This window comes from Podarcis muralis, chromosome 5 (assembly GCF_964188315.1).
Source record: "Podarcis muralis chromosome 5, rPodMur119.hap1.1, whole genome shotgun sequence".
Classification (NCBI taxonomy): Eukaryota; Metazoa; Chordata; class Lepidosauria; order Squamata; family Lacertidae; genus Podarcis; species Podarcis muralis.
The window spans coordinates 101,479,430-101,501,922 of NC_135659.1; the positions used below are offsets into that span (position 1 = coordinate 101,479,430).

The window sequence follows — 22,493 nt, forward strand, 5'->3', positions numbered from 1 at the left end:
CATCTTCCCCCCTCCACCTCTTTCCCCCTTTTCTTCCTAATGTCTCAACAGATGAAACTGATTTGTAAAAATGTTACACGGGGGTGGGGGTGGGGATACAAGAGAGAGACATTGCACACACTTTTGCAAATCAAGAAAATCTTTAATTCCAAAGAAGAAGAAGCATTGCTGTCTCCAGCTGCGGGGGCAGAGCATTCTGGCTAGTGGCCACCGAGAGCTCCTCTCCTCCTCCATGATCTTGTTTCATCCTCTTCTTGAGCCATCCAAGTTGGTGGCCATTCCTGCCTCCTGTGGCAGGGAGTTCCACAGCTCAGCTATGTCCTGCATGAAGAAGGACCTTCATTTGTCCTGAATCTCCCAGCATTCAGCTTCACGGGACGTCCACGGGTTCTAGCGCTAGCAAAGAGGGAGAAAAACCTTCCTGTCCGCTGTTTCCATGCCAGGCAGCCCAGTCAGATGGGCAGGGTACAAATAATAAATTATTATCATTATAAATTTTGCACGTCACCTCTCACTTGCCTTTCACCTAACAAAATTCTCAGACGCCGCACCCTTTCTTCAACTCTGCCTCTCCAGCTGCTCCACTTGGCAACCTGGTTTCCACAACTCAAGGGAAGCCCCGCACAGAGTGCATCGTGGTAGTCTAAGCATTTTGTTACCAGTGTGTGAGTTACAGCACTCAGGCCACCCTTGCCCAGGAAATAATCAAAGAAGGACCTTGTTTTGTCTGCCTTGAATCTCCTGCTGCTCGTCTCCCTCCAGTTTTCTAGATCTGCTTCTTCCAAATGCCTTTGCAAACCTCCCGTTGCTTCGTTCCTTCATGCTCAGGCGGCCTGCCAGGAAGACGGCACCCCGTGGCTGCTGTTCTGCCTCAGGCACCCAGGTGTCTTTGTGCAGCCCTGGGCCTCCCTCACCTCCAGCTGCCCTGGAGGCAGCTGAGCTCGCTCCCTTGCCCTGACCCAGAGGCCCCACTGCACCAGCACCAGGCAACTGGCTGCCCTGTAGCCTAAGGCTGCCCAGAGGGGTCCAGCGTGAGCCAAAGTGAAACAGAAAACCCCTGAATACAGCTCTGATCTACCTGCTTTTCTAAATTCAGATTATTTGGAGGAAGGCTAGCATCTCCCCAAGGCAGAAACGCCCTCCCCACAAGTCACTCTGGGGCTCTGGCTGGGGGCTGGGGATCACAGAATCCTAGAGCTGGAAGGGTCATCAAGCCCAACCGCTTGCAATGCTGCCACCCAGGTTTTCTCTCTCTGCTTGGGAAGGCTTAGCCTGTAGAAACAGCCTCTGCCCACGTGGCACCTTCCCTCTGCCCAAAGCAGCACAACCCGGAGTTGGGGGTCCAAGTCCTTTGGAGGGCACGAGGTTGGAGACTGGTCCCTGCTCCCCTCAACTGCACTGGGGTGGAACAAGATGATGGCTCTCCTATCTTCTTTGAAGTCTCTCACTCACTCACCTCACAGAGTGTTTGTTGTGGGGAAGGAAGGGAAAAGGAGATTGTTAGCTGCTTTGAGACTCCTTAAAAGGTAGCATTAAAGGTACCCCTGACCATTAGGTCCAGTCGTGGCCGATTCTGGGGTTGCGGCGCTCATCTCGCTTTATTGGCCGAGGGAGCCGGCATACAGCCTCTGGGTCATGTGGCCAGCATGACTAAGCCGCTTCTGGAGAACCAGAGCAGCGCATGGAAACGCCGTTTACCTTCCCGCCAGAGCGGTACCTATTTATCTACTTGCATTTTGACGTGCTTTAGAACTGCTAGGTTGGCAGGAGCAGGGACGGAGCAACGGGGGCTCACTCCGTCACGGGGATTTTAACCACCGACCTTCTGATCGCCAAGTCCTAGGCTCTGTGGTTTAACCCACAGCGCCACCTGCATCCCTTGAGACTCCTTAGGGTAGTGATAAAATGGGATATCAAATCCAAACTCCTCCTCCTCCTCCTCCTCCTCCTCCTCCTCCTCCTCCTCCCGCATCCATTTCTGCAACCGCAGCAGGCGCTGCAAACTCTCCAGGGGGTTGACTGCCCCCGCAAAGGTTCCCTCCTTCTTTGTCTTCCGAGGCAGACGGATGCCAACCCTGGGCGGGGGTTCCCAGGGGTCCTATAGTCCAGCCCGCTTGCAATGCAGGCGCCTCAGCTGCAGGATCCCGACAGCATCGTGGGCATCATTTGGGCGCAGCTGCGAATGGTCCCTAAGCGCGGCGCAAGGGGCGCCCCGATGTCCCGGGGGGGCTGAAAGCTGCCGGGCCCGACCACCGCCGAGCCGCCCCCTCCTCGGATCCAGGCGAGGAGTCCATAGCTGTCAACGTTTCCCTTTTTTAAAGGGAAATTCCCTTATTCCGAATAGGATTCCTCGCAAGAAAAGGGAAAAGTTGACAGCTATGGAGGAGTCCCGCGCCTCCGCCGCTCCGCTTCTCCTGGCAGGGAGATTCCGGGCGAGCTCGGCCCGGGCTGTCGTGGCCGCGGGGGCGCCGCCTCGGAGGGGCTCCGCCTCGCCGGATTGGCTGGCTGAGGACGCCCCCTCGGCTCCGTCGCCGCCCCCCGGCCCGGCCTTATAAAGGGGGCGCCGCCCGCCGGCCAGAGCAGAGATGCGGTGGCGCCTGGTCCCCTGGACGGCGGTGTGGGGCGGCTGCGCCTTCCTGGCTTTGGTGAGTGGCGCTTTCGCTTTCGATTCGGGAGGGAGGGCGGGCGCCGCGCCCACCCCTGTCCCCCCTCCCAGTTGGAGACCCCCGGGCGAGGGGCGGGCAGGCGGGAGCCCATCCCGGGAAAGTCCCCCGCGCCCATCCAGGTCCAGTTCCTCTTTCGGCGCCTGGGAATCCCCCTCGTCCCGGAGCTGCTGCCTCGCCCTTCCCCCCGGGGGGGGGGGGTCCTCACTCTAGTTGTGACTTGATCGATTTACCAAAGCGATCCCCAGCCTAGATCCCGGCAGGCTTCGCAGGTCTCACCAACCTAGATCCCCAAAGTAACCCGGCGCGCCCTCCGGGGCCCCCTCTCGCCCCTTTGGCCACTGTGGGGGGGCGGATCTGGACTTCACGGCCCTCTTCTTCTCCTGGCTGGCATCCTGCATTGCAGAGGGTTCGACTAGATGAGCCTTGGGGGTCCCTTCCGACTCTGCCATTCCCGAACTTGACGGCCCCTTCGGACGGAGCAGTGCCAAGCCGCGTCCTTGGGGGAACGGGGAGGGTCGCCTTCCTCCTGCTCCTTCCGTCCGGCGAGGCGGGACCGCTGCCCGCCCCCCAAGCGCGCCGCTCTGGGGACCCTCGAGAGAGAGAGAGAGAGAGCGACCCCGCCGGGAGCCAGGCTTTCCTTTCCCCGGGAAAAGGGAGCCCCGGTGGCTCAGTCTCCCGGCAGGTTCCCTTTGGCTCCCCTGCAGCTTGGAGGGGGGGGGGCGGGCTGCCCCCTTGTGGGTCTCTCTGGGCGGATGGAAACCGGACCCCAAAGGGTGGGCTAAGCGGCGGCCGGATCCCGCATCTCTCGGGGGCGGGGCGCAGAGGTTTCCAAGGCAAGCGGCGCCCAGATGCGCTTTGACGAGCGCTTTGCTCCTCGCGCCGGAGAGAAAGCCTTGCGTGCCGCTTGGATTGTGGCTTTGGGGAGCAGGGGGGAGGGATGAGGATGATGAAGATGGGCTGTGACTAACCCTCCTCCTGCGGTGCAGTGCCTGGCGTTGGAGCTGCGGGGCCCGAGCTGCTCCGCCACCGAGTACCAGGAAGGGGACGGTGCTGCCAGAAATGTGGTCCAGGTAAGAAGCTGCGCGGATGCAACTCTTGCTTTTCCTCCTGGGGCTCCTCCGACCCCCCCCCCCACCCTGCCCAAGACCCCCTCGGGGCTGGGGGGGGGGCTTCTCACGGAGGCGGGCAAAGGAACGGTGTCAACCGCACGGTTTCTTGTATCAAGTGACATGCCGCTTATGTGCTTTGTAAGGGCTTTGAAGCGCTTTGCGCTGATGAAATCAATGGGGAAATCCATACTGTAATTAAAACGCACCATCGTGATTCTTTCACGGCATTAAAAACCCCTTAATTAAAAGACACAGCTAAATCAGCCAATTAAAAGGCTTTCCAATTAAAACAGTTCAAACACAGTTGATACAGTTAAGATTAGACGTTTGAGCTGAGGGGAATGTTTATACCTATTTATTGCGTTTCTGTCCCCGTTTTCTTCAAGGGGGTCTGCTTGGATCTCCCCCCGTCTCATTTAATCCTCAGAACAGCCCTGTGAGGTAGGCTAGGCTGAGAGGATTTGAACCCTGATCTCCCAGGTCCAGCGCTCTAACCACTGTGCCACACTCTCTGGAATACAAATGACTCTCTGAAAATCAGAGTTGCATAGATAGCCCATCTGGGCAGATTCCATCCACTAAAAGCACTTTTCCTCACAACCTTTGAGCCAGTTGGGGATCACAGAATAGGAAGGGACCCCAAGGGCCATGTAGACCAACCCCACAATGTCTCTGGAAATAAAACTGCCCCAGTCCAAAACCTCGCCCCCCCCCCGCCCTCCTCCTGTCTCTGCAGCAACACACCTGGGCCATTCAGGATGAGAGGGAGGTGGGGACCTCTTTGGGCTGCTTGGGCCAGATCCTTCTGGGCAGGCTTGTCCAACTGTCAGTCATATGATGTCACTATGATGTCATAATTTACAGGTGGGTTGTCTTGCCCACCTGTCCAAACTCCTTGCGGAGCTGGAGGAAACCCCAGGAAGAATCCTAAAGAGCCTGAGGTGACATACATGGCTCCCCCCCCCCCAGTTAATCCCCACAACAACCCTGTGAGGCAGGTTAGGCTGAGAGAGAGGGGCGGTGACCCCCCCCCCAGGCCACCCATTGAGTTTCATGGCTGAGCGGAGATTTGAGCCCTGGTCCCTTCTGTATTTTTCATAAAGTTATACTTAAACATTTTTTTAAGCTCATCATATACTAAGGGCTGCCCCTTTCAACCTCTGAGGACCGGAAGGATCAGGGCAGCTCTGGGAGGGAGGAGCGGGGCCCATGGGATGGAAATGGGGCCCCCTCCTTGCGCAACGGACGGGGGGGGGGCATAGGGGAATACCTTGTTCTGGGAAAAGAGCCCTCAGGACCCGATTCTCCCTTGGGAAGCCCATCCTTCTCCAGGGCTGCCTGAGGAGGCCAGAGCTTTCTCACCCTGATTTGGGGAGAAGGGAAGCTCCCTTGCTCAGGGTTTTTCCAGGGTTTCCCTCCAGGCTTTTGCTGTCCTCCTAAGACCCTAGGAAGAGCCCGTTGCTGGATCCGGCCAAAGGCCCACCTAGTCCAGCCTCCTGCTCTCCCCGTGGCCGACCAGATGTCCATAGTGGGGAAAACACAGGCGGGATTCAACACAAGAACAACTTTCCCCTCCTGTGGTTTCCATCAACTGGGATTTCATTTTCACTTTTAATTTGTATATCCCCTTCCTATATTACTGTATGTGAAGCAGTTTCCAGCCTCAAAATATACAACAAAGAACACACACCTACAGTGAAGGCCAAACTTGGCCCTCCAGCTGTTTTGGAACTACAACTCCCATCATCCCTGACCACTGGTCCTGTTAGCTAGGGATGATGGGAGTTGTAGTCCCAAAACAGCTGGAGGGCCAAGTTTGGCCATAATACGCTAATCCAATACTGTACCGCCATTATTAAACATAACTTTGAAATGGAAAGACTTATATCAAATAAAGTAATATTCAATAATCTATTAGAATATGATAGTACACAATAAAATTAACACTCAGAAGCTCAGCAAATGATAACAGAAATTCACTCTTAACAATTACAATAACTACTTACTAAACGATGATCAATGAAAATAACTACCAGTTGTGGTGCATAAAATACCACATTATATACAAAATAATGTGAAAGGATGAAATCGAGAAACAAAGACACACAGCTTCTAACACTACTTTTTCCTGTGGGAGGGAGTTCCATAGGCCAACTTCTCCTCTCCTGCGTCCTGAATCTCCCAGGGAGGGGGACTTTCCAAAGAGTTTCCCCATGCCAAGCAGATGTCACTCTGCTGCTGAGCCCTCGCCCCTTCCTGCCCATCCACCCCAGTCCATGCCAGTCTCCGTTGGAATCGCGTCTGCCCCCCTTGTAAGCACGGCCCTTTCCCCGCCCGAGTTGCCGTTGCTCACTGGGTCTCCTCGTGTGTTTGCAGGCACCAAGGTGCAGGCGCTCTGCTCCGAGAGCTCAGAGACGCGGTGCGTAGCCTGCGAGGCTCAACATTTCCAGGCTGGCTGGACCAAGGAGAAGCACTGCGCGCCACAGGCCTATTGCGACGAGAGTAAGTGGGGGTCCTCTGTGTGTGTGTACTCCATTCACCACCAGACAGACTCTGGCCATGTGCTGCTTCCAGAGGCGGCTCTGCGCAGCTCACTATCATATCACGGAGCTGGAAATAAGCCCATATTTCACACCTGGCAACCCACGAGCCCCTTTGGTTTCAGATGGGTATCCAAGTCTACAAACCCAGGGCACAATTTTTCATGGCCCTCTAGGGCCTCATTAGGGACGCGGGTGGCGCTGTGGGTTAAACCACAGAGCCTAGGGCTTGCTGATCAGAAGGTCGGCGGTTCGAATCCCCGCGATGGGGTGAGCTCGCGTTGCTTGTCCCTGCTCCTGCCAACCTAGCAGTTCAAAAGCACGTCAAAGTGCAAGTAGATAAATAGGTACCAATCCGGTAGGAAGGTAAACGGCGTTTCCGTGCGCTGCTCTGGTTTGGCAGAAGCGGCTTAGTCATGCTGGCCACATGACCCGGAAGCTGTACGCCGGATCCCTCAGCCAATAAAGCGAGCTGAGCGCCGCAACCCCAGAGTTGGTCACGACTGGACCTAATGGTCAGGGGTCCCTTTACCTTTACGGCCTCATTGGCCGGAGGTGTAGAGCAAAATATACATCAGGAGGCTTCGTTTGGTCAGAATCGAGTCTATACTTCCGGAGTTAATAGAATCTATAGGAGCTGGAAGGGGTCCCATGGGTCATCTAGTCCAACCCCCTGCAGTGCAGGGATCACCATTAAGTATCCATGACAGATGGCTGTCCGACCTCTGCTTAAAAACATCCAAGGAAGGAGAGCCCACCGCTTCCCCAAGGGGGACTGTTCCGCTGTTGAAACTTTCCGACGGCCGGAAAGTTCTTCCTGATGTTGAGTCAGAATCTCCTTCTTTGTAACTTGAAGCCATGGGTTCGAGTCCTACCCTCTGGAGCGGCAGAAAACAAGCTTGTTCCCTCTTCCATGTGACTATCCTTGAGATATTGGAAGGTGGCTCTCAGGTCTCCTCTCAGCCTCCTCTTTCCCAGGCTAAAGATGCTTCAACTGCTCCTCATCAGGCTGGGTTTCCAAGGCCGTGATCTCCACCCTCCCCTCTCTCTCTTCCCTGCTTGTGGGTTTCCCAGATGGGGGGTCTGCTTGGCTGCTGGACTCAGATGGCACAAGGGCCCGATTCAGCTCCAAGGCTCTCCTTCTTCTTCTCTCCCCCTCCTCCAGATGCCGGTTTCCTTGTGTTCATGGAAGGGGACGCCACGCGGAACGTCGTCTGCCGCTGTCGGACTGGCACCCACTGCTCCAGCCGGGAGTGCCTGACCTGCAGGGTGAACCGAGAGTGCCCAGCGGGCGAAGGCGTCCAGCGCCAAGGTGAGCAGAGGCTGTTGCCAGAAGGAGGAGGAACACGAGGGGCTGCTGGGCTGGGCTCCCTCCCTCGTGTGGTGGAATTACTCACTCTGCACATGCTCACATCCCAGGGATGAATCGGGCTCATCCTTTCTATGAACAGATGCAGAGGCAAGCCCCACATCCTCTCCCATGGTATCCTATGGGTCCCACGGATGCTTTTGTTGCAATTCCAGCATTTCCTGGGGTTGGACTCGATGACCTTGGGGGGTCCCTTCCACCTCTGCAATTCTAGGCTGGGGATTGTGGGGCGTGCGGAAGTCGGCTGGACTTTCCCTTCCAGTGGGATTTCTCCCCACACCCAGACAGCCCTGGAGGGGCATTGCTGCAGGAGCTGCATGGACCCCCCCCAGGCCCCCCACCCTGCAGATATGAGGGCTACTAGAGCTGGAGCCTGTGGCCCCAGCCCCACACAGGATGCCTCAGGGCCCTGGCGTGTGACGCTGCCTCCCTTGTTCCTTCCAGCCAATCATCTGAATGACACGGTCTGCATGGCCTGCCCTCCAGGCTCCTTCTCCAACATCTCTTCTGCCACCGCTCGATGCCAACCCTGGAGCAGGTGAGATGAGCGGGGGCGGTCGACCTAGAAGCAGTTGGAGGATGGATGGCGGCTAACAGATTGAGGTTGAACCCTGACAAGACAGAAGTACTGTTTTGGGGGGGATGGGGCGGGCAGGTGTGGGGGACTCTCTGGTCCTGAATGGGGTAATTGTGCCCCTGAAAGACCAGGAGCGCAGCCTGGGAGTCATTCTGGACTCACAGCTGTCCATGGAGGTGCAGGTTAATTTTGTGTCCAGGGCAGCTGTCTACCAGCTCCACCTGGTACCCAGGCTGAGACCCTCCCTGCCCGCGGACTGTCTCACCAGAGTGGTGCATGCTCTGGTTATTTCCCGTTTGGACTACTGCAATGCGCTCTACGTGGGGCTACCTTTGAAGGTGACCTGGAAACTGCAATTAATCCAGAATGCGGCAGCCAGACTGGTGACTGGGAGCGGCTGCCGAGACCACATAACACCGGTTCTGAGAGATCTACATTGGCTCCCAGTACGTTTCCAAGCACAATTCAAAGTGTTGGTGCTGACCTTGAAAGCCCTAAACGGCCTCAGCCCAGTAGACCAGAAGGAGCATCTCCACCCCCATCGTTCTGCCTGGACACTGAGGTCCAGCGCTCAGGGCCTTCTGGCAGTTCCCTCCCTGCGAGAAGCCAAGTTACAGGGAACCAGGCAGAGGGCCTTCTTGGTGGTGGTGCCCACCCTTTGGAATGCCCTCCCTTCAGATGTGAAGGAAATAAGCAGCTATCTTCTCTTTGAAAGACATCTGAAGGCAGCCCTGTTTAGGGAAGTTTTTAATATTTGACGCTGTATTGTTTTTAACACTTGATTGGGAGCCGCCCAGAGTGGCTGGGGAAACTCAGCCAGGTGGGTGGGATATAAATAATAAATTATTATTATTATTATTACGCTGGCACATTGCAGTTGGGCAGGAGACGCTGGCAGACTCTGCGTGACCGGGTCTTGCTGGGAAAGGAAGTTGCCTGCATGGCTAACCGTGCAGTTCATGCAAATGTGTGCAGCTGAGCCCAGGTGCCAGTTTAAGAAAAGCAGCTCTGCGTGTGGGGTGCTGGGGGATTTGGAGTCAAGCTGCTTATCTGCATCTCAGGGGGGGGGGGAGGCCTCCACATACCGCTGCTTCTCTCTTCCAAACCGAAACGGGGGCTTGCGCCTGCTTGCGCGCCTGCCAGGGCTTCGCTTGTGAAATGCTCATGTGGTGCAAGCCCTTCTTAAGAGTCTGCCTCTGTCTCCGCAGCTGCGAGGACGGAAAGATGGTGCGGCTGGCAAACGGGACCCACAGTTCGGATGTGGTTTGCGGTGAGTGAGCTCCCAGCCAGAGGTGTGGGCTTGGCAGGGGCTGCCAGAAGGGCTGGTGCCTTGGGCACGTGGAGAGCGACTTTCTCTTAAGCTTGGAAGGTACTGTGTCCAGGTCTGGAAACCAAGCCTGATGAGGAACGGTTGAAGGAGCTGAGTATAGGGAGATAAAATTTATTCGCATTAGCCAACAGCCATGGCAACATAAAACAAGCAATATATACAAATAGCAATGGGTAAAAAGGGCACCCAAATGACCAAGATTATCGTTCAGATAGTGGCCCTTAAACCTAGCACCCTTTGCTATTGTCTGATCATTTTGATCTGATAAAAGAAAGAACAATGTGGCCTCAGATGGATGGCCTGGGATGGTAAGTATGGAGCTGGGTATGTTCAGCCTGGGAAAGAAGAGACTCGGAGGAGATGTGAGAGCGGTCATCAAATATCTCCAGGGCTGCCACATGGAAGAGGGAGCATGCTTGTTTTCTCCTGCCCTGGAGGGTGTGACTTCCAAGTTACAAGAAAGGAGATTCCAGCTGAACATCACAAGAGCTCTTGGACAGTGGGGTGGTCTCCCCTGCGAGGTGGTGGGCTCTCCTTCCTTTTTGAGCAGAGGTTGGAGGGCCGCCTGCCAAGGATTCTTCAGCTGCCATTCCTGTATTGCAGGGGTTGGGCTGGATGACCCTTAGGGTCCCTTCCAGCTTTCCAAGTCCATGAAGGGAGATCTTGCTGGGGAAATACCTTCTCCTTTTGTCAGCTGTGACATTGGGGGGGGGGGGCAGGAACACTCTTGCCTGGCTTTCAGTTCTTATCCAGAATGGCATGGAGGTGGCAGGGAAGGACTGCTGGCAGGGCCTGCTCCGCGCAGCCCCCTCGGAAGGAATGAAGAAGCTGTGTCTGGCTCCTCTTGTGTTTTGAGACTGTGCTGAACAAGGAAGCCAAAAAGTTTAGCCCAGAAAGTGTAGAAGTGAAGCTGGCAGATGGAGCTGTTTGGAGCAGGGGCTGCAGCAGATCTGGAAGGGGAGGGGGCTTCATCCTGCTCAATTGCTGCTGAGCCTTAAAGAGGCTTCTTCCTATGCTTTCATTGGCTCTTACAGTGTTTGTTTACTGCATTCATGTCCCCCCTTCCAATTAAATCCCCACAACAACCCTTTGAGGGAGGTTAGGCTGAGAGGCAGGGGCTGCCCCCCCCAGACCACTCAGGGAGCAGCTTCCAGGCCAAGTGTGAGGATTTGAACCCTGGTCTCCCAGGTCCTGGTCTGATGCTCTAACCACTGCACCACACTCTTCTTATCCTTTCTTCCATTTCTGGCCCAGTCCAGCCTACCTCACAGGGTTGTTGTCAGAATTCAGTGGGGAGAGGGAGACCCACGCACAGCCCCCCTTGAAAGGAGGCCTATAGATGTAAGAAAGAAAGAAATAAAAACAAGAGACCTGCCCACACGGTCCGGCTGCATCAGCTGAGACGGATCCTGTGAGTCAGGATTCGCTGGTGCTTCAGGGATCTTCCAGTGAGCCTGGGGCATCAAGCGGGGCAGGATTTGCCCCTCCCAGGGCTTCGCAAATCTCCCTCTGCAGGCTGCGCAGTGGCCTCCCATTAAAAACGCGACGCTGATCCAGACCAGCCGCTTTATTTTTAACTCCGCAGCGTTCTAAAAATAAGGTGTTTTTCCTTCGAGAAAAAAGCCACCCTTCACAATGACTCTTTAAATGGCTGCCATAAAGAAACCTTTAGCGAAAGCTAAATTTGTTTTGGTTTAACTCTGCTTGACGCCTTGCTGGTCGCCCAGCGCCTAATTGTCTTCCTTCGCTGTCGGTCACAAAGAGGAGGTCAGTGCAGAAGACCCAGAAGTATTTAAGGGCTGTTTGTTCCATGGCTGCGCCCACTGAAGACATCCAAGCTGGGGGCAGCGAGGGGGGGAAGTGGGGGGGGGAGAGGGGTTGGTCCCAGAGGATTTCTGCGCTGGGGGGGATTGCAGGGGGTTGGTCTAGATGGCCCTTGGGGGTCCCTTCCAACCCTGTGATTCTGCCCGCAGGGGTGTTCCCGGGTTGCCCTGGCGCTGGGGGGGGTTTTCATGTGGCTCCTTTCCTGCACCCTCCCACAGGTGTCCTGCCCACACAGCCCCCCCAGGAAGAAGCCAGAAGGACCCACGTGCTGCTGGTAGTTCCCCTGGTGGCTCTCCTTGGGCTGCTGGCGGGGGCCCTGTTCCTCCTCCACCGCCATCAGATGCGCCAGGGTGAGTCGCTGGGCGGGGGGCTGGTGCTTGGGAGGGGGTGCTGAAGGGGGGTCCCTGGGGGCAGGGCTGGATTGAGGTTGGATGCGGCCCTCAGCTCCTGAAGATAATGGGGCCCTTTCTATGTCCAGCTGTCCTTTGTCCACAACAAATGGTCAGTTTTTTGCATTGAATAGATGCTAGATGGTCATTTATGGACCTCATAGGTATCTCAAGCCATTTGCACATCGCAAAGTATGCATTGCATCAAAGTAATTGTTGGATTTTTGACCAAACTGTGGGAGGCAGTGGAAGACGGGAGTGCCTGGCGTGCTCTGGTCCAGGGGGTCACGAAGAGTTGGACACGACTAAACAACAAAATTGTTGAACTGAAATACAATGAAGAACCCGGGATATTTGAGGGAACAGACTAGCAGGCAGGGCCCATGACTTACATCATAGTTACATCAACTGTTAAGAACAGTTTCAGGTTAAGAACGGACCTCCAGAACGAATTAGGTTCGTAACTAGAGGTCCCACTGTAAAATAAAACCTACACACAGCAACAGTTGTGTTGTGTTGTGTAGGTCTGCCTGCCTCTCGGGGTCCCCTAGCAGCGGGATCCCGTAACAGAAAGGGGGGTGCTTTCCTTTCCCACTCTTTGGGGTGAGCTCCCTTCTCCCAGGTGCCTGTCGCTGCCTTTCCCCTGAGGGTTAAAGTGTCCCCCCAAAAAAAACACCAGCCAGGGGTCTCCCTATCCAGCCTTGACTGTTTCCCTTTCTCCTGCCTAGATCTCTGGAAGCCTCCCCTGAATCAGGTGAGTGAGCAAAAGGGCCTTTGGGGAGGGGGCTTCTGCTGCTGTTGGCAGCAGGCGGGAGGCCCTGGTCCCGGATGCCGCTGCATGTCCCTGCCTGCTGAACCTGCCCCCCCTCTCCCTGCCTCTCTCTTTCCAGCCAGAGGCCCCCTTGGACCACGGGAGGCCGCAACCTGAGGAGATAGAGGACCCTCCCTTTCCCACTCAGGAGACGCTGCTTGGGGGCCAGCCTGTGGCCCAGGAAGATGGCAAGGAGAGCCGCCTCGCAGAGCAGGCGCAGTCCTGACCCCCCCACCGCCGGATGCTTCCCTGCAGGTCCTCCTCCTCCTCCTGCAGGGCTTTGTCCTGGACCCCCCTCAAAATCAGGCTGGGTGGGGCTTGCCTTGGCAGGGCCTGCCCGCCAGAAAGTGGGAGGGGTGAGGTGGCATCGCAGGGGGTTGGACTAGATGACCCTCAGGGACCCCCCTCCCAGCTGTGATTCTAGGGCAGCAAAGGCACATTCTGCCCTTGCCATGCTTCTGCTGCAGCTGCCACCTTGGCAGCAACCCTGCAGACCCGAAAGTGGGGAGCGAAAGGGGACCTTGGAGCTGAACCTCTAACCACCGAGGGGCTTCTTTGCAGCAGTCAGATAAACTCCCGGCTTGGGGGGGGGACAGCTGTGTGTTCCCCGCCAGCCAGGAATTATTCCTCGTTCCCCAAGAGTTGCCCCCTTTTCTCCTGCTCAGCCGTGGAAGGGACTCTCCTTCCCTGGAGGTTTCTTAGCAGAGATCGGACGGCCGTCTGCCAGGGGTGCTTTCGCTGAGATTCCTGCATTGCAAGGGGGCTGGACTGGATGACCTTTGGGGGTCCCTCCCAGAGAGACTGGCAAAGAGAGCAGCTTCAATGGGCTTTGCCCTCTCTTAGGTGGGGGAGCGACCTGAGCCTTGCAGAGTGCCTTCTCCAGCAGAGGTGGGCAGGGAAGGGGAAGCAGCCCCAAAGATACGGGGTGTGGGGTATTTTGGGTTCACAGCCCTCTGCCTTTCTGGAGCTTCTGGAGTCATGCTCTGGTCTGGTTGTCCTGGGCGGCAAAGGTGTCACTTTAAACGGAGAGTGTCAATTCATGGTTTTTATAGGAACCCTTTTTTATAAACCATTTTTAATAGGACCGTGTTCTCTTCCGGCCACAGAGAGTTGGGGATAATAACTTGCTTGTACAATTCCTCCATCTTCTCTTCTCTGCAAAAAAACGTTTTATTGTTTTCACTGATTTAAATCAGAAGCAACAATCCATATTCCGCAAGCCCACCCCAATTTCTGTATCTGCCATGTCGGTCTACGTGGGTCAAGCCGCCTCCATCCTTCAAGGGAAGGACTACCTTTCTTGTTACATTCATGTTTTTATACTGTATTTTATGCTGCTTCTACAATTAAGTGTTTTATATTTGTTGTTAGCTGCCCTGAGCCCGGTTTTCTGAACCGGGAAGGGCGGGGTATAAATAAAAATGTATTTATTATTATTTACTTGTTTCATCCCAGAAACTGAATGCGTCTTTTGAGCACACACACACCTGACTTGCCTTGTGGGGGGGGGGTCTTCAGTTTGGGGTCTGTGGCAGAATCTCTGCCGTACCCCCCCGTGCCACCTTCTCCTGCCTGGGGGTGGGCGAAGCTGGAGGTTGTGGGTTCCTGCCTGGTCAAGAGAGCCATGCCAGGAGAGGCCAAATGGTGACCCAGACACCTCTTGCATCAGAATGCCTCTTCAGAGAATCGTAGAATTGGAAGGGACCCCAAGGGACATCTAGCCCAACCCGCTGCAAGCCCACTAACAGGGCATCAGTGATGTAGTGTAGGTTGCCAGTGCCTGGGGCAAGGCAAATGTGCTTGGCACTGCCTGCCGATAGATAGGCTGGAATGAAGGGGCAATAGCCTGGCGACCTACTCGAGTGGCACCCGCGAGCGTCGAGCAGGATGGGGGGTTGGTCGGGAGTATCTTTCTAAAGCCCTGCAGAGGGCACCCTGGCAACCGACCGTCACCCAAATCTGCTCCTTGGTCTGCCCACGTGAAGATTGGGATATTTTCTGTGTGAGGGGGAGGGTCCACTCTTTTTTATTGCTACTTACTTTTTTCCCCTTTAGAAATTTTGTGCCCCTAAGAGTTTTGCACCCAGGGCAACCGTCCCTGTGGCTTTGCCCCTGCTATGCCACTGCAGCGCACGGGGGCAACTGCCCTCCTTCCTGCTGTTGCCCCAGTAGCTGGTGATGTAGCCTTGAGCCTGGTCCATCCCTGGCAGGAGGACCGTTCTCCCTGAATCTCCCCAAGGCCCTCCAGAGGGTTCCTGCTTGCACTGGGTCTGGTGTCGTCAGGTGAGCTGACCTGCCTGCTGGGGCAACGGACAGGAGGGAGAAGCAACCTTTTGAACACACTGGAAGGTGGGGGAATCCATGGCTTGGACTAGATGACTCTTCCAATTCTACGATTCTCGATTCATTGGAGGTTTTTAAAGGTTGGGTGGCCACCTGTCAGGGAAACTCTTATTCCTGCAATGCAGGAGGTTGGACTAGATGACCCCTGGGGATCCCATCCAACAGTGCAATTCTGTGGGGTGTTCTTTTTCCCTGTATTTACTTTCTGGACTTCTTCAATTATGAATTACCTGTGTGTGTGTTGATAAATCTGGATTTTATTATTATTTTGATTTATATAAGTAGCTCTGATCTTTGGGGGGTTCTGGCAAACCTTCCCTCCCTGCCCACTTCATGCCTTACCCTCCAGGTGGAAGTTCCTGCCAGGGCACTTCAAACTCCTGCCTGGGGGCAGTTTGGAGGCTGGGACTAAGACCAGTGTATTGGAAGAAGCAATGATTCTTCAACGTCAACTTGGTTGGACTGGTTATGCTGTGCAGATGCCTGGTTATAATCTTCCAAAGCACCTACTCTATTCCGAACTTGGAAAGCGTAATGCTGGTGGTCAATAAAAGAGGTTTGATTACTCTCTCAAGGCAAATCTTTAAAAATATAGTATAAACACCAACAACTGGGAAACACTTGCCTGTGAACACTCCAATTGGAGAACAGCCTTTACCAAAGGTGCCCTGGGCTTTGAAGACACTCGAATTCAGGATGCAAGGGAGAAACATGCTAAGAGAAAGGCATGCTTGGCAAATCCACACTGTGATCAGCTCCCGCCCAAAAACCAATGTCCCCACTGTGGAAGGACGTGTGGATCCAGAACTGGCCTCCACAGACTCATTGTTAAAACTGTGTTCGTAGAAGACCATTTTACTCGGCTACGAGGGATCACCAAAAAAGGAGGAGGAGGCTGAGGGAGCTGGCAGAGGCATAACAGGGAAGGCCATTGAGAGAGGGCGGATCAGGGCTTCTGTGGTTGGGGGGCAGGAGTCTTGAGGATCAGACGGAGTGGCCTGCTGGGCTGGATTTGGTCCTCCGCTCCTGCTATGCAGCGTGCCAAGGCATGTCTGTGGTTTGAGAAAACAGGACAAAATGGGCCATTCAAAAGGGAGCAGGGAGGTCACCGGCTGCTCTTGTTGTGAGCTGGGAATCCCCAGCAGCCAAACTCCCTGCTGGCTGGGCCATGAGGCTCAGTTTAGATCAGCTGCTTTGCATGCAGAAGGTCACGGGTTTATCCCCAACATTTCCAAGTAGGGGCTGGGAAAGACCCCCCCCCCAATTTGCACTCGATGAATCTCTGTAAACCCTGTGCTGAGCCAGATGGACCCGGTTCCCCCAAAGGCCTCTTCCTCAGTTTCCCCATAAGCCGGCCTTTCCCCAACGTGGTGCCCTCCAAGCATCTGGGTTGGTGCTGGTGGGAGTTCTAGTCCCAAACCACCGCAGGGCGCCAGCTTGGAGACTGGCGGCTTTACAACCCCCCCCCCTCCCCCAGCAGCTGGTCTTGCTTGGTTCATTCAGGGCGTTTTTGTGCCAAAAAGAATCACAGCACTTGACACAAACAGAAAGTACAGAAAGAACTGAAATACAAATCAAGAAGTTCCAGCCAGTCATAAGAGGAGAATGGAGGCCTGACTGGATGTGGCGCTGAGGGTGTGAATGCAACCCAGGGGCACATTTTAAAAAATGCAAAGTGAGGTGGTCTAAGAAGGGGGGGGCAGTGAGGGAGAGTTTGCCCCTTTGCCCGGCCACACTGGCTTTGGCCCCATGAAAATCCCCTCCTGACAGTAAGAGAGGGCGTGCCCCTGAGAGAGAGGATGCCCCTGATTTTTCATTTACTTGTATTTCTGCCTTTCTTCCAAGCAGCTCACGGTGGTGTCCTCCCTATTTTATCCTTACAACAACCCTGTGAGGCAGGTTAGGCTGAGGGGCAGTGACTGGCCCAAGGTCACCCAGGGACCTTCATGACCGAGTGGGGATTCGAACCCAGATCTCCCAAGCCCTGTCTAGCTCTCCCTTGCCGATCATCCAGCCCCCAGTCATGGCACTGCCCTACCTTGAAGGGCTGTTGTGTGCTATGTGCTTTGCACAACCTCAAGAAGCAAAGCCTCCACAGGTTCTGTGCTCCTTGCAGGGAGATCTCCTGGCGGGCTTTGCTGGGTGGGCAGGCAGGCAAGAGGAAGAGCCTCTGCCTTCAGTCCCAGTGGGCATCTCCAGGCGGACTCCTGCCTGAAATCCTGGAGAGCCTCTGCTGCCAGCCAGTGCAGACAATACTGCGCTACTGAACCAGTGGTCTGATTCAGTATAAGGAGGCAGGGAGAAGGAGCCTTCCTGGGGATTGGAGCAGCTTCCCGATAGCGCAGGAGGAGAGGGGCATGGGTGGGGCTCTTCCTGACCTTGCTGGACCCCCAACGCCCATCATCCTCATCCCTGACCACTGGACGTGCTGGCTGCTGATGGCACCTGGAGCCCAACACCATCAGGAAGACCACCGAGGCTCCCTGTCCCTGACCTTAAAGATACAGGAAGTAGACCTTGGCGGCGGCTGCCTGCTTGGCCCGTGCAAGCGGCCGCATCTTCCGAGAAGGCGGCTTGGCGGGCCGCATCTCGACGCTCCACGGGCCGGTTGCGCGGCGCTTGTTGGCAGCGATGAGTCGCTCTGGCCACCAGGTGGCGCCCTCGTCACGCGACCGGCAATTGCGCGCCGCGAAGTCTCGGCGCTGGGGGGGGGGGGGGGGAGAGTCGGAGAGCAGAGCTGGGGGGGGGGGGAGCCTTTGTTTTGCACGCGGCTGGGGCCGCTTCGTATGCAAGCGGGCTCTCTCCCCACCTGGCTGAGCAAGCCCTCCCCGCTAAAGCGCACGGCCTTGTTTTAGGGGCGCCAATGCAACCTCGGGGGGCTACAGAACCATTGCATGCCCCCCAGGCCCTCTCGTGCGATGGGGCAGGAGGCTGGGCGACCCGCGGCGCCAGGTGACCTCGGGAAAAGGGGTGCCTTCACCTCGACTCTGCCAGGACTTCCTTGCGGGAGCCCGCGCCAGAGGCTTCGCTTGGCACTGGCAGGCGCCTTTCTCCGCGCCGCAGATTTGCCAGATTTGCAGACTCCTCGAGTGCTGAAAACTTTCCAGAGCCTGGAGAGAAGCGCCGGGTCTCGAGGAAGGTGTCGCTGGGCGCGCGCGCGATGCTCGCCGTTTCTGTTCCAAGAGAAGCGGAGCCGCCTGGAAGCGCCTCTCCCGCTGCAGCTGCGCTTGGCGAGGGATGGCGGCGGCGTCGGCGTCTGGATTCCCGCTTGGCGGCAGCTGGAGGAACCGCCTGAGCGGGGGCTGAATCCGAAGCGAGAGAGAGAAAAAGAAGCCAAGTTCGCAAGGAAAACAGAAGCAGAACCGAGGGGCCGCCTAGCAGCCTCGCAAGGGCCAGCCTGACGCCCCCAAGGGGAGCCCAGAGTGCAAGGGCAGCTCTCTCCACCTCTCTCAAATCAGAACCAGTGAAGGAGGTGAAGGTCCTGTGGGAGTGTCTGGAGGCGGTAGGAGGACGGGTGGCAGCTAACAGATTGAGGTTGAATCCTGACAAGACAGAAGTACTGTTTTGAGAGGACAGGAGGTGGGCAGGTGTGGAGGATTCCCTGGTCCTGAATGGGGTAACTGTGCCGCTGAAGGACCAGGTGCGCAGTCTGGGAGTCATTTTGGACTCAGCTGTCCATGGAGGCGCAGGTCAGTTCTGTGTCCAGGGTGGCTGTCTGCCAGCTCCATCTGGTACGCAGGATGAGGCCCTATCTGCCCGCAGACTGTCTCGTCAGAGTGGTGCATGCTCTAGTTATCTCCAGCTTGGACTACTGCAATGCGCTCTATGTGGAGCTACCTTTGAAGGTGACCCGGAAACTACAACTAATCCAGAACGCGGCAGCTAGACTGGTGACTGGGAGCGGCTGCCGAGACCACATAACACCAGTCTTGAAAGACCTACATTGGCTCCCAGTACGTTTCCGAGCACAATTCAAAGTGTTGGTGCTGACCTTTAAAGCCCTAAACGGCCTCGGTCCAGTAGACCTGAAGGAGCATCTCCACCCCCATCGTTCAGCCCAGACATTGAGGTCCAGCACCGAGGGCCTTCTGGCGGTTCCCTCATTGTTAGAAGTGAGCTTACAGGGAACCAGGCAGAGAGCCTTCTTGGTGGTGGCACCCGCCCTGTGGAACACCCTCCCACCAGATGTCAAAGAGAACAACTACCCCACTTTTAGAAGACATCCGAAGGCAGCCCTGTTTAGGGAAGCTTTTAATGTTTAATAGACTATTGTATTTTAATATTTTATTGGAAGCCGCCCAGAGTGGCTGGGGAAACCCAGCCAGATGGGTGGGGTATAAATAAATTATTATTATTATTATTATTATTATTATTATTATTATTATTATTATCATCATCATCTCCCCTTTGAAGGAGAAAGGAAGAGCCTGCTGGATCAGGCCAAGGGATCATCTCAGCCAGCAATTCCCCCCCCCCCTGCAGTTTCCAACCCCCTGGGATTCAGAATCATCTCTGCCTCCAGCTGTGCAGGCAAAGCCGAGTCCCCCTGGGCTTTTGCTCTCTCTGGGGAGTGCAGTGCCCCCCCCCACAAAGGCCAAACGTGGCCCCATAGGCTGGGCTCCTGGGGAGACCCTTGGAGCTGCTTTTCTCTCCAGACCCCTGTGTCTGTGACCCTCCCCCTGCGCCCACCCTCCCCCTGCTGTGATTCCTGCATTGCAGGGGGTGGACTAGAGGGCCCTTCCAAATGCCGCAGTTCCATAGCTCTATGGCTCTGCTGGCCCTGATGCCTTCAGTGCGTCTCCTCCAGCCCATCTCCTTTCCCCATTGATCCTCTGGGTCAAGTGGGGTGGGGCTCTGCTGGCTCTTGCTTCCTGGTGCTCCCCTCCCCCAGCCTGGCCCTTCCTCTCCCCCCCCCCAACCCATCTTCCTGCCTGCTGGTGGTGTCCTTCTGCCCAGCCGCCAACCTGCCAGACTGGCCCACGCATTTGCTGCCTCCAGACTGTCACCTTGGCATCCCCTGCCCCTCCCAGTCCTTCCTCTCTGTTGCCCTGACAATAGGGACAATTATGTGCCATTATCCCTCCTTGCATGGTGACAAAAAAGCTGGTATTTAAACAATAATTATCCTCTTGCAAGCCGCTGGCCAGCCTGCAAAGGCTCCCTTCTTCTTCTCAGCTTGGAAGCAGAAAAACACCCCCCCCCGCCCTGCCCTCCAAGGGGCCTGCCCCAGATGCAAGCAGCCCCCTCTGGGGCTAGGCCCACACGGGGGTGTTTCATACAGATGCAGGTCACTGTTCTGTGTGGAAAATCATTTCCATTATATACCACAAAGATTAAAACTGAGGCCCTTTGGTTGCTTTGACAGAAGTCTAATGTTCAGATCAAAGGAAGTCATGGTACCACTCTGTTCTGCTTTGGTCACCCTCTGCCCGCCCCCATTCTGGGCACCACTGTTTAAGGAGGATACTGGCAATTTGGAAGGAGTGCAGAAGAGGGCGACCAAGATGATTAGAAGTCTGGAAACCAAGCCTAGTGAGGAACTATGGAGAGAGCTGGGTATGTTTAGCCTGGCTCAGAAGAGGCTGAGAGGAGATAGAATCATAGAATCATAGAGTTGGAATAGACCACAAGGGCCATCGAGTCCAACCCCCTGCCAAGCAGGAAACACCATCAGAGCACTCCTGACATGTGGTTGTCAAGCCTCTGCTTAAAGACCTCCAAAGACGGAGACTCCACCACACTCCTTGGCAGCAAATTCCACTGTCGAACAGCTCTTACTGTCAGGAAGTTCTTCCTAATGTTTAGGTGGAATCTTCTTTCTTGTAGTTTGGATCCATTGCTCCGTGTCCGCTTCTCTGGAGCAGCAGAAAACAACCTTTCTCCCTCCTCTATATGACATCCTTTTATATATTTGAACATGGCTATCATATCACCCCTTAACCTCCTCTTCTCCAGGCTAAACAAGCCCAGCTCCCTTAGCCGTTCCTCATAAGGCATCGTTTCCAGGCCTTTGACCATTTTGGTTGCCCTCCTCTGGACACGTTCCAGTTTGTCAGTGTCCTTCTTGAACTGTGGTGCCCAGAACTGGACACAGTACTCCAGGTGAGGTCTGACCAGAGCAGAATACAGTGGCACTATTACTTCCCTTGATCTAGATGCTATACTCCTATTGATGAGGCCCAGAATTGCATTGGCTTTTTTAGCTGCCGCGTCACACTGTTGGCTCATGTCAAGTTTGTGGTCAACCAAGACTCCTAGATCCTTTTCACATGTACTGCTCTCAAGCCAGGTGTCCCCCATCTTGTATTTGTAGAGAGTGTCCCCCATCTTGTATTTGTAGAGAGTGTCCCCCATCTTGTATTTGATAGAGAGCCATCTTCCAGTACCTCAAGGGCCATCGATTGGAAGATGGAGCAAGCTTCTTTTCTGATGCTCCAGAGGGGAGAACCAGAACCAACCAATTCAAATGGCAAGAAAGGAGATTCCGATGAAACACCAGGAAGAACTTGATGTGGGTCAGAGCTGGATCAGGCGACCTTGGACGGTCCCAAAGGGCCCAAAATATCATGCTGCGTGAGCTTCATGACCAAGTGGGGATTGGAACCCTGGTCTCGCAAGTCCCACATATTAACCCCTGTGCCACCCTGGCTCTCCAGTATACACAGAATCATAGGGTTGTCAGGAGCTCCTAAGAGTCATCCAGTCCAACCCCCTCTGGGAAAATAATATCTCAAAGGACCTGTTGATGGTGTGGTTTGGGAGCTGCACAGTCTGGGGAAAAACAGTGCTGTCCAGAGTTGTCAAGACTGATACGGAAGGAACAGGGGGGGGGTACCTATCCTTCCCCACCGCTCCCTGAAGGGGTTCGAGGCCGGCTGGGCACTGCAGGGGCCCCCGCACCATTGCATAGGCACCACACTGTACCCCTGCCTTGTAAATAAAAGGCTCTCTTTCCTGTCTTCACGCGGGCGGAATAAGCCCCATCTTTCCTATGCCTTTCTCCCGCCCTATTCCTAACGTGAGTGTATCCATTCTTGCTACAATGTGTCCATTTTGTTTCGCTTTTGATCACCAATACGGAATAGGTCAGAAAGCATAGAAAACCTTTGGAAATTGATATAAAATCAACCATAACTCCGATTTCCTAGCTCTTGGTGTCATTCAACTCAGCTCCCTTTGGACTCCATGATGCCACCCCGACCTCCATAATCCCTGAAGCGACAGGTCACGTACACAGGAACTTCTTAATCCTGTCAGATCGTCCTGCCAAACCCTTCCTCCCGGCAATGCCAGGTGGCAGACGATGCATATCACTGTCCCATTGTCATGCCACCACCGGTACTCAAGAAATGTTTATTTATGTATATCCCTCACTCTGCACATTCCCCCTCCCTTATCTCAAATGTAAATCAATGTAACCCCACCTCTCTGTAAACATATTCATGACGTGTGTAATATATTCATGATGCAACCCGTGAAACCCAACCTTCTCATTATGTATTCATGACGTTTCTTGCACTGTATTCTGGGACATG

The 22,493-nt window shown here is 55.1% G+C and overlaps 2 protein-coding genes across 2 annotated transcripts in view; both read left to right on the top strand.

The window, feature by feature from the left end:
• Positions 1-22,493, top strand: part of SNRPB (small nuclear ribonucleoprotein polypeptides B and B1) — a 393,907-nt gene that overhangs the window by 111,017 nt on the left and 260,397 nt on the right. The window lies entirely within an intron of this gene.
• Positions 2,586-14,051, top strand: CD40 (CD40 molecule). The gene is given in 10 exon segments (XM_028735719.2): positions 2,586-2,645; positions 3,653-3,704; positions 3,707-3,736; positions 6,152-6,277; positions 7,481-7,627; positions 8,129-8,222; positions 9,470-9,531; positions 11,634-11,765; positions 12,533-12,558; positions 12,695-14,051. Coding segments are annotated over 10 exon segments (876 nt in total). The 3' UTR covers positions 12,842-14,051.